Source organism: Ranitomeya variabilis, chromosome 2 (genome assembly GCF_051348905.1).
Source record: "Ranitomeya variabilis isolate aRanVar5 chromosome 2, aRanVar5.hap1, whole genome shotgun sequence".
NCBI classification, from domain to species: Eukaryota; Metazoa; Chordata; class Amphibia; order Anura; family Dendrobatidae; genus Ranitomeya; species Ranitomeya variabilis.
In genome coordinates this window covers 185,400,016-185,412,270 of record NC_135233.1, presented here as the reverse complement: position 1 = coordinate 185,412,270, position 12,255 = coordinate 185,400,016, and the positions used below count along the sequence as shown (strand labels likewise).

At 40.7% G+C, this 12,255-nt stretch overlaps 1 protein-coding gene and 1 long non-coding RNA gene across 2 annotated transcripts in view; one reads left to right on the top strand and one right to left on the bottom strand.

Annotated features, from left to right (window-relative positions):
* The window catches only part of SERAC1 (serine active site containing 1), a 398,196-nt gene that overhangs the window by 129,354 nt on the left and 256,587 nt on the right, over nucleotides 1–12,255 (top strand). The window contains exon 4 of the mRNA XM_077283287.1: nucleotides 11,001–11,137. Coding sequence (XP_077139402.1) covers nucleotides 11,001–11,137 — 137 coding nt within the window. The remainder of the gene's footprint in view (nucleotides 1–11,000; nucleotides 11,138–12,255) is intronic.
* Nucleotides 7,466–8,185, bottom strand: LOC143809212 (uncharacterized). The gene is made up of 3 exons (XR_013222151.1): nucleotides 8,165–8,185; nucleotides 8,024–8,090; nucleotides 7,466–7,679 (listed from the first exon to the last, which is right to left on the bottom strand). It is a non-coding gene; the product is annotated as an uncharacterized LOC143809212 (long non-coding RNA).

Below are 12,255 nucleotides of genomic sequence, written 5' to 3'. Positions count from 1 at the left end.
TGAGCATGAACTTATAGTGGATGAAGTCTTCTGCTAAGAGAGATTTTCTCCACTGTTGCTCTGCATACCTTGAGCAACACTGAAGAAAGCGTGTTTGCATAGTGTGCAATGAATGAAGAAGTTAGAGAAAGAAGATGAGAGGCAGATTGGGAGGGGGGATCATTGATGGGGATGTTAAAGTCTCCCATGATGAGGGCGGGGATGTCACAGGATAGAAAGTGAGTAAGCCAGGTGGCAAAGTGGTCTAGAAACTGGCGGGAGGAGCCTGGAGGGCGATAAACAACCGCCACTCGCAAGGAGAAGGGCTTAAAGAATCTGACGGCGTGGACTTCAAAGGAAGGAAATGTAAGTGAGGGAATCGGGGGGATGACCTGGAAAGCACATTATGATGAAAGGAGCAAACCAACACCTCCACCCTGTCTGTTCTCAGGTCTGGCAGTATGTGAAAATTTCAGCCCACCAAACGAGAGAGCGGCAGCGGCGGTGGTGTTTGAATGCTGGATCCAGGTTTCTGTAATAGCCAAGAGGTCAAGGGAATTAGAGAGGAAAAAAATCGTTAATGTAAGTTAAGTTTGTTACACACAGACCGAGCATTCCAGAGAGCACATTGGAAAGCGATAGGAGAAGGCATGCACTGAATGTTAATAAGATTAGCAGGGTTTCTATATGTAGCTGGAGGAGAGTAATGTATGCTGCTGGAGGGAGGCCCAGGGTTGGGGAGATGTCGTCTACAACTAGTATAAGGAGAAAAAACAGAAAGAGCAGGTTGTGGGATGATTTGTATGAATGTTTTGAGTGCTGCATGGAGGTATTGGATGGTTTGGAGCTGTTAAGAAATGTCAGTAGAGCCTCAGAGTTATACATGGGAGAGGGGAGAAGGGGGGGTGGATATGGAGAGCGCACGGAATGTGTTAAAGGGCGGGCGAGTTGTCAGAAAGCAGAAGTAAAAACAAATAAGAAGCAGATTGATATGATCAATGCATACTGTAATGTAGTATGACTGACCAAGAAGCATGATTGTATGAAAAACTTATGCACCTTTGGCTACTTTCACACTAGCGTTAACTGCATTCCGTCACAATGCGTCGTTTTGCCGAAAAAACGCATCCTGCAAAAGTGTTTGCAGGATGCGTTTTTTCACCATTGATTAACATGAAGCGACGCATTGTGACGGATTGCCACACGTCGCACCCGTCGTGCGACGGATGCGTCATGCAGTGGCGGACCGTCGGGAGCAAAAAACTCTACATGTAACGTTTTTTGCTCACGACAGTCCGCTTTTTCCGACCGCGCATGCGCGGCCGGAACTCCGCCCCCACCTCCCAGCACTTCCCCGCAGCTCACAATGGGGCAGCGGATGCGCTGGAAAAATGCATCCGCTGCCCCCGTTGTGCGGCGGAGACAACGCTAGCGTCGGGAACGTCGGCCCGACGCACAGCGACGGGCCGAGCCCGACGCTAGTGTGAAAGTAGCCTTACCTGTCTCTTGCCCTGTCCAACTGCCATTGTCTAACTGCCAAGCACTTTATACTGTTGCACTTAAAATCTGCTGCGCGTGACCCCACGCGCGTGCTATCCCAGCCAGACTAAATATATATGAAAAGAAATAACTGCTAGCATCAGGCACCAATTAACATAAGGCCAGAGCAGGCATTACTATGCAGGGTAAGCAACAAATGCAGAACAAGGCAATAAAACAGTGGGGGGTAAAAAAAATAGCTTTGAACACTTTAAAGTAAAAACCAAAAAGAGAAAAAAAAAACAGCACAGGAGTAATGGATTAAATACCATGAAAAAGCTTGCTAGATATGGTTCTGGTCACACTTGTCAGACAGAGCACACAAACGGATGATGGATTAAATACCATGAAAAAAGTTTGCTAGATATGGTTCTGGTCACACTTGTCAATTAACAATAACATCTTTGTTTGTGCCGAAAACTAGAGAAGAACAATCCTTAATTTACAATTTTATCCATTTCCCAAAAGGGAATTCTGGAAGAAGGGTTTGGAAAATATTTTTGGTATATTCTCTAGTGGGATATTAGAAGTGTTGTGTTTAGTTAACTTGTAGTCTTTTCCATTGTACAATAGTTGCTTTTAATAAGAAATTAGTGTGAAGTGTGAGAGGGAACCAATGGGTGAATTAGAGGGAACAGGAGAAAATTATTATTTATATCTTCTTCCAGAAGAACACAGGTTAGTTTTTTTTTTTTAAACCAGTGTCTATTTTGCCAAATTATATTCGCTTCATAGTACACTTGGATGCTGGGTAAAGCGATACCACCTCTCTCCTTTGCTTTTTACAGGAGATTTTTGGAAACTGGAAAGCTGCTTGTATAATTTCCACAACCAGGATTCAGGGATTAATATTGGAAAACATCTAAAAATGTATAGTAACCTGGTGAGAATCATCATGTTATATTCCGAGACTCTACCCATCCATGAGTTATTAATCTTATATCTGTCCAAGGAAAGTTGGGTTTCCTTGAATATAAGCGATAGATTGACCTCAACAATTTGGCTAAGGGGTTTAGTTATTTTTATTCCTAGGAACGAGATTCTGTAATCCTCCCATATGTACCGTAGTTGACTTTTTATTGCATTCTTCAAGTTAGCATCTATGTAGATAGTTAAGATTTTTGATTTTTCTGTATTGATTTTATAGTATGATACATGGCAGATTTGTTGATCAAGTGGATATCTCCTGAAGAGAGATCATGGGATTGGTGATGGTAATAAATATATCATGAGTGTATAGTCCAACTTTGTGCTGACTCATACGTGTTGGTATACCTTTAATAATGTGGTTGGTCCTAATTAATTATACAAAGGATTCCATAATTAGGATGAAAAGAAGTGGTCAAGGGGGGCAACCCTGCCTGGTGCCGTTTGTCAGAGGAAATGGGTCTGAGTAGTGATTGTTTGCTATAGCTTTGCAGTCGGTGCTGAATATAAAGCTTGGAAAGAATTTAGCGTAAGGCCTTCAAAACCAAATTTTTTCATTCCAATTTATGCAGTCGAAGGCCTTTTCAGCATTGAGGGATAATAGCATGGATGTAATTTTTGATTTTTCTATTATTGAAATTAGGTTTATAATTATGCAAGTGCCATCAGAGGGTTGTCTATTTTTTTCGAAAACCTATTTTGTCTGAGTATATCAAGATAGGAATGATGTCTTTCAGTCTTTCTGATATGATTTTGGTGTAGATTTTGACATCCCTGTTTAGTAAAGAAATAGGGTGGTAATTATGTAGCAGTTCGGGATTGCTTACTGGTTTGGGGAGAACAATTATATTGTCATGCAATGATTCTTTGGGAAATTGGGAAACTCGTTTGAGTAACCATTTGTGGGTTATTTAAGAAGTCAGTCTGTTCTGTGTTTATTTGGGGAGGTTTATTTTAGCTAGAAATGTTTTTACATCATCTGGATTGGGTTGGGGGCAATGTGGGGTTATCTTTTAGATTGTGCAAAGAAGAGTAAAATTTACCAAAATGATTTAGGTCTTGAGGGAGAATGTAAGATGATTTATCCGTTTTGATGGTTTTAATTCTAGATTTAGGGTATGTGCTCACGTAAGAATTTTTTGCAGAAAATTCCTGAAGAAAACCGGACATTTTCTGCAAGAAATCCGCATGCGTTTTTTTCGTGTTTTTTACCGCGTTTTTTTTCTGCATTTTTTTTCCGTTGCTTTCCCAATGCATTATATAGCGGGAAAAACGCAAAAAAACGCAAAATTAATGAACATGCTGCGTTTTTTTACCACAAATGCATTCTAAATGATAGGATGCATATATATGCGTTTTTTATGCATTTTTATCGCAAAAAAATGTGAAAAAACGCAACGTGTGCACACAGCCTTAGTGTGTTGTAGTACCTTTACTTCGTTAGCAGTTAATTTACACATTTTGTTAAGAGTAATAGTTCTTTTGTCTGGATATTTGGATCATCTTATCATGTTCACTAAGTAAACTTTTTTTTAATAATAATAATAATAATAATAATAATAATATCATTTTAATAAAGCTTGATGAATATGCAATGAGGTGTTAGTTTGTTCTTTTTTTCTTCAATATTGATTTTCCTTGTTAATTCTAAAATGTTTTCTTTGTTTTTCCTTCTCGGAATTGCATTCAGTTGAATGCTGGTACCGCATATGGGGGTTTTATGAGCTTTCCGTAAAAAAGCTGGGGACATATTAGGAGTGGAGTTTTCTTTAAAAAAATAATACAATTGCTTTTTCTATTTCTTCTTTATCATCATCACCCCTCATCTGCGCACAGCCCCTCATCTTCATCATCCCCGCATTTCCGCATAGCCCCCATCTCCAAACAGCCCCTCATCATCATTATCACCCCCCATCTCTGCACAGCCCCTCATCATCATTATCACCCCCCATCTCTGCACAGCCCCTCATCATCATCCCCTAAAAAAGGGGATTTTAAAATTTTGTTGGAAAAATGAGAAACTGATGATCAACTTTTAATCCTTCCAACTTCCTAACATAAAAAATATGTTTAAAAAATTATGCACATGTAAAGTAAACATGTGGTAAAATTTGAAAATTGCGAAATTTCCTACATTTTTGCCACATTTCTGATATTTTCACAAATAAACGCAAGTCAGTTGACTTGGTCACTAAAGGACTAATCTTGTAGTAACAGTTATTTTAGTTGTGGTTTTATATAAGCAACAGACTTCAGGCTAAAATACAATATGGTATTGTACTGTATGTAATTTCTACCTTAACAGGTGTATTGAATGCTTCAGATATGGATTATTCAATGAAACCATTGAAAACATTTTTGGATTGTTTTTCTCTCATCTGTCCAATGTTGTACTAAGTCTTTCCCTGCTTGTCAGTCTCTAGGTCCTCCACATATAATAATAAAAATATGTTTTTATAGTTGAGTATTCTAGTCCTCCTGTGTAGGAGTGTTAATAAGTAGGGATGAGCAAGCACTAAAATGCTCAGGTGGATGAGTGACAGGTGTAGGCCTGGTGGTCTGAGAACCTTGGTAAATTCAGGCAAGGCACATAAAAGAGACCCAACTTGGAGTCCAAACATTTTAAAAAATTAGTGGTAGACACCACTAAAGTGGCATCAATTTATTTTATTTATTTATTTTACTCACTGATATAGCGTCATTAATTCCACTGCGATCAACAGACATTATCAATTTCCCCAGAGTAGAAAAAGTATAATGGGGCTCTGACACCTCTTCCACTACAGGCAGCCCACCAGATTGAGACCCAACTTGGAGTCTCCACATTCCCTAAAATTATTTGTAACAGCAGCAGTAGCAACAGAGCAATGATCTGCCTGAAGAGAGAGCCAGGAACATGTGTGTAAGACTCAAGGCCCGGGGAAAAATGGCTACTTTTGCCCGGGAAACCAGGGGGGCTGTTCTAGTCAGTACACAGGCTTAAAGCGGTATGCTCCTGAATACAGAACAGGATAAATGTGTACCTAATGACCTCTAATGGTGATAACTGGTACTACATTGTGAATTTACTTGCTGCACATTAATGGGCAGAACATGGATGACAATCAAATTCAATCCAGAAAAATGTTTCAATGCTTTTTCTCAGTTTTGGAGATCACAGAAATTTTCACAGACCACGCAAAACTGTATGTCTGAGAAATGGAGGCCTACAACATTTGTAAAAGCTTTTTCTCAGTTTTACAGATCACAGAAATGTTCACAAACCAATGGCCTCTGATGATGTTACACTGCCAGCCAATCACAGAAATGCCTCAACCAAGATGACTACGGCCTTACAGTGACTCATAGGCAATCCCCGCATGCTTACTGGCTGCGCAAGGCTATGTGCACACCTTGAGTATTTGCAGAAATGTCTGCAATGTTTCTACTTCTCTCTGAATTTGTTGGCAGCAAAAGCGCTGGAAAAACGTGCATTTTTTTGCATGCTGTTTTGTACAGCAATGAAAAAGTTTTGTAATTACCTTGTTCAACACCTTTTTCATGCTTAGTTGCCACATCACAGGCTATAAATTCCAGCCCTAAGCTGCCCCATAATAATTTCATGTTTGAAATGACAATTTTGGCACTTAGTAGGCTCTTCCCAATTCCCTGGTGCAGTCACATCAGGGTAATGAGATTAGGGGTTGTGTCAGTAGCTGCTGCTGACAGCAAGCCCTAGGTTTAGTAATGAAGAGGTGTCAGCCAGGCACCTTCATTATTTAACTCTTTACTTACAGGTTTAGTAAACACACATACCGAGAATAAAACACTTTATTTAAAATAAGACAGACACATTGTTTAATCATTTAAAATTAGCCCAATATACTCACCCAACGGTAATCCAAGGGTTAAAGCAATGTCCCATGTCACCAAACTATGTAGGAGCTTTCACAAAATGAACCTACGTAGACTGTAACCGAACAGCAACTGACAGAACTTGGCACGCAATGCGATACCTGGCGGCAGTGACTAACGTGGGGTAATTAGGGCTCATAGTCATCTGCGAGAAAAATGGACAAGAGCAACCCGATAAAAAAAATCGGATTGCACTCTGACCAATGTTAGTCTATGTGTCCCTGCTCATCCGCAATTTTTTTCTCAGCTGAAGTTGAACTGATGAACTCCGGTGAACCTTCTCTCCGCAGCTCAGCACTACACACTACAGGAGCAATTACATGCAATTACAGTGTGTCGCCGGCTGCCTAGTAGAGCAGTCGCATCAGCTTATGTGACTGCTGTACAAGTGATCCGAATCGTCATGGGACAGCACAAAAACGCACAAAGAATTGACATGCTGCAGATTTATAAGTAGCATAAATCCTGGAAGACGAAATACTGATCATGTGCACAGCACTTCAGGATTCTCATTGACTTTGCTGGCATAAGACTTTGCGGGCCAATTCCGTGTGGAAAAAACACCATAAAAATGCACCATGTACACACAGCCAAAGATGCGAGGTGGGGATTTGAGCACCGCCCATTACTCGCTGAGTAATGAGCACATCCGAGCACCGTGATACTCACGTGATAACCAAGTATTACCAAGCACGTTTGCTCATCCCTATTAGTAAGTAATTAAAGGCCGTGGGAGAATGCTAGAGAAAGATGAGTGGCATATAGGGAGAGTGGATTATCAATGAGAATGTTAACGTTCCCAATGATGAGAGAGAGAATGTCAAAGGATAGCTAGTGTTAAAGCCAGGTGGCAATGTGATCAAGGAACTGGTTGGTTTTACCTGGGGAGTGATACACAACTGCCACTCGCAGGGAGAAGGGTTTGAATAGTGTAATATGAACGTCAAAGGAAGGAAAAATAAGTAAGGCTAATGGGGGATAACCTGCACAGCACATTATGATGAAAGGACCTAACTCCTCCACTTTGTCTGCCCTAGAATACACTCCTGGACAGTTCGTCCTATGATCTGAGAATGATGAAAATTAAATATGCTGTTATTTGTGAAATAGTAAAAAAGAAGGAAAGACGTGCACTCTAGCTTGGCAGGTGCTGACTGAACGTGAAAATATTCCACTGACTGTAATCCAGAGGATAAACAGTCACACTCAGAGTCTCATATAATTTGCAAAAAAAGGATTTATTTCAATCACCAGATAAAGAAAATTGCTTCACCGCAGTAGAGAAATGCAAACTATTTCATAAGGTAACGTTTCGACCATGTTCCTGGTCATTATCAAACCTTATTGGAGAAGAAAAGAATACATAAATGAATATAATAGAGATATATACTAAAGGAAAATATATATAGGAAAATAAGACAAAATGATATAATGGTGCTGTACAATTATATATACACAATATACATGATAAAGCGGACGTAGAGAGGATCCCATACAAATAAGTCCTTAGACTCAAAGAAATAATCTGGTATTATGCAAAGAATTCATGACACAGTATAAATAATGAGATGGAGACTATTCAGAATCATACATGGGTTTAGTGTCCAAAGGGTACTGATATAGGGTGGTGGAGTACTATTGCGGACGTAAAAAAGCTGACACATGAAGAGCAGCAGATACTGACCTTATAATAGAGAATCAAGGATGGTAGAGTAGTGTAAAGTTGATAAATACTGAAACCCCATTGTGGGCTGCAAAGAAGTAAAGTCAGAAACCAGTTAGGAAACAGTTAAATAGTGAAGTGGAGAGCGCTTGATGTACCAACCTTGTCTGGTGCTGCTTTGGGAAACATGGTGAACTAAAGCAGCTCAGAAGGCTGTCTTTATATACAGTTAGGTCCATATATATTTGGACAGAGACAACATTTTTCTAATTTTGGTTATAGACATTACCACGATGAATTTAAAACAAAACAATTCAGATGCAGTTGAAGTTCAGACTTTCAGCTTTCATTTGAGGGTATCCACATTAAAATTGGATGAAGGGTTTAGGAGTTTCAGCTCCTTAACATGTGCCACCCTGTTTTTAAAGGGACCAAAAGTAATTGGACAGATTCAATAATTTTAAATAAAATGTTCATTTTTAGTACTTGGTTGAAAACCCTTTGTTGGCAATGACTGCCTGAAGTCTTGAATTAATCTCATGGACATCACCAGACGCTGTGTTTCCTCCTTTTTGATGCTCTGCCAGGCCTTCACTGCAGTGGTTTTCAGTTGCTGTTTGTTTGTGGGCCTTTCTGTCTGAAGGTTAGTCTTTAACAAGTGAAATGCATGCTCACTTGGGTTGAGATCAGGTGACTGACTTGGCCATTCAAGAATATTCCACTTCTTTGCTTTAATAGACTCCTGGGTTGCTTTGGCTTTATGTTTTGGGTCATTGTCCATCTGTAGTATGAAACGACGACCAATCAGTTTTGCTGCATTTGGCTGGCTCTGAGCACACAGTATGGCTCTGAATACCTCAGGATTCATTCGGCTGCTTCTGTCCTGTGTCACATCATCAATAAACACTAGTTGACCCAGTGCCACTGGCAGCCATGCATGCCCAATTCATCACACTGCCTCTGCCGTGTTTTACAGATGATGTGGTATGCTTTGGATCATGAGCTGTACCACGCCTTCGCCATACTTTTCTCTTTCCATCATTCTGGTAGAGGTTGATCTTAGTTTCATCTGTCCAAAGAATGTTCTTCCAGAACTGTGCTGGCTTTTTTAGATGTTTTTTAGCAAAGTCCAGTCTAGCCTTTTTATTCTTGATGCTTATGAGTGGCTTACACCGTGCAGTGAACCCTCTGTAATTACTTTCATGCAGTCTTCTCTTTATGGTAGATTTGGATATTGATGCGCCGACCTCCTGGAGTGTGTTGGTCACTTGGTTGGCTGTTGTGAAGGGGTTTCTCTTCACCATGGAGATTATTCTGTGATCATCCACCACTGTTGTCTTCCGTGGGCACCCAGGACTTTTTGCATTGATGAGTTCACCAGTGCTTTCTTTCTTTCTCAGGATGTACCAAACTGTAGATTTTGCCACTCCTAATATTGTAGCAATTTCTCGGATGGTTTTTTTCTGTTTTCGCAGCTTAAGGATGGCTTGTTTCACCTGCACGGAGAGCTCCTTTGACCGCATGTTTACTTCACAGCAAAACCTTCCAAATGCAAGCACCACACCTTAGATCAACTCCAGGCCTTTTATCTGCTTAATTGAGAATGACATAATGAAGGGATTGCCCACACCTGTCCATGAAATAGCCTTGGAGTCAATTGTCCAATTACTTTTGGTCCCTTTAAAAACATGGGGGCACATGTTAAGGAGCTGAAACTCCTAAACCCTTCATCCAATTTTAATGTGGATACCCTCAAATGAAAGCTGAAAGTCTGAACTTCAACTGCATCTGAATTTTTTTGTTTAAAATTCATTGCGGTAATGTCTATAATCAAAATTAGAAAAATGTTGTCTCTGTCCAAATATATATGGACCTAACTGTACATGTGTAGGCAGGAAACAGAGGGAAGGGTAAAGATAAGCGCTGTCATCAGCATACATGTGAAACAGGCTATGTGAGAGGCAATATGACTGGGTGGAAGGAGAGGGAAGGAACTGTGTTTCTACTAATAGAGACAGAAAATAGAGGTCAAAAGAATGAATAATGGTAACCAGGTTGTGGTATCGTATTTTCCTGTGTATAAGACGACCTTTTAACCCCTGAAAATCTTCTTAAAAGTCGGGGGTCGTCTTATACACCGGGTCTCATCTTAAAGGGCGGGTGTATATGGTGGGTGGGAAGGAGTGGTCCCGATGACGAAGAGAGGGGACGTCTCACTGGGAAGGTGTAAGTGAAGTATCCCCCATTACCTCATTGTAGCAAAGCAGCGATGCTCTCTGTGCTGGGGGCGTCGTCGGCGTATCTCTGTGCAGCATCGGGGCTCCGCCGGCATTTCCTCAAAGCCCGGAGGCACCGGCAGCTCCATTGCTGCCATGCGGTGGCCTCCAGGAAAATGGCTGCTGGGGGCGGCGCATGCTCAGATTCAGATCTCGTCCCGAGATAAAAAATAAAGATGAAAAATAAAAAATATAAATAAATGATGAATTGAAATAACTTAAAAATAATATTGGAAGCAACCAGATATGATGAAATGAAGGTGAAAGATATGATAAAAAGAAAAAAATGAAAAAATATGAAAAATAAGAAAAGTAAGAAAAAATAAAAAATAAAAGGAAAAATGAAAAGAAAAAACTAATAAAAAGAAGAAAAAATGAAGAAATTGAGAAAAATAGAAATAATAAAAATAAAAAAATTAAAAATAATAAATTAAAAATAAAGGAGTGAAATAAAGCATGAGGCAAAAATCCACAGTGTAATAGATGGCCAATGTTTCAGTCCTTTCATGGACCTTTGTCAGGGCCTGAATTAAGCAGCTTGTTTATTTACAGCTGTCTCCATGTCTCCTTTTTCACATGGAGACAACTGCACATACCCACACTACTTGATTCATATGAACTGGCCACAAAAGTTATCTACAGTAAATATTAGATATTACTCCAGGAGGAAAGGTGCTAAAGATGGTATTTTCAATTGTTTGATATTATTTTTTTTTTTGCAGAGGTTCTATGTTTATCACATATGAAATACAGTCTCTTAGAAAAGCCATCACACTTGATACGCAAGCAGTCCAACAAGAAAAGCTCCAGTCTTACATCTATGTGCATAGTCTTTTAGCAGATCAAAATTATTTCCAAGGTAAGAAATATTTGCACTTAATAGTAATTCTAAAGATCCTGTATCGTGTTATCCATAGACAGCACTTGTTTTCCCTACTCTACTAAGCAAAGATGTTAAATATTATTTCTGTTTTGATTTTTGTTGTAAACCACTCTGGGTTAGCGTAAAGGAAGCCGTGACCCAGTCGGACATTGGGAAACCGTCTTACAGCTATATGGAGACAGGTTGTAGAAGGCTTTGCATGTCATAAATAGGGTTTTGAACTGTAGCCTCTGGGCAATGGGAAGTCAGTGAAGGACCTAGCAGATAGGAGAGGCCGGGGAATAACAGAGGGACAGTTGGATTACTCGGGCATCAGACTTTAGGATAGATTGGAGTGATGCAAGAGTGCTAGAGGGGAGGCCAGACAGTAGAGGGTTGCAATAGTGTAGGCGGGAGATCATGAGGGCGTGCACAAACTTTTTTGCAGTTTCTTGTAATGTACGGATCCTAGAACTGTTTTTGAGTCGTAGTAGGCAGGAGGAGGCAAGGGCTTGGATATGTATAATGAAAGAGAGGGCAGAGTCCAGGATCACCCCGAAGCCCCGAACATGCAGGACTTTTTGTATCTGTGTGGCGTCCCGGCATTACACAGGCACGTGTCCCAAAACATTACCCGTGCCCTCCAAGATGCTGTTATTGGTAAAGTCATCCTAACCACAGACATGTGGACAAGTGCTTGTGGTCAGGGACGGTATATCACACTAACAGCACACTGGGTTAACATAGTGGAAGCCGGGACCCAGTCTGACCTTGGGATGATGCACGTCCGACCAACCATGAGTATTGCAGGCCCTACGTCAATCTGGGTTGCCCCCACAGTCTTCAGCTCCTGCACCTCCTCCTCTTCAGACTCCATCTCCATAAGTAGCACATCAGTCACATGCTGGAAGCACTGCAGCACTGCCTCAGCCAAGCGGCAACAGGCTGTGATGAAGCTATATGCTTAGATGCTTAGGTGATAAGCCCCACAATGATGAAGATTTGTGGACAGCTCTGAAAGAGCAGGCAGATCTGTGGCTGACACCGCTGAACCTACAGCCAGGCATGGTCGTGTGTGACAATGGCTGGAACCTGGTGGCTGCTCTGTGTCGAGG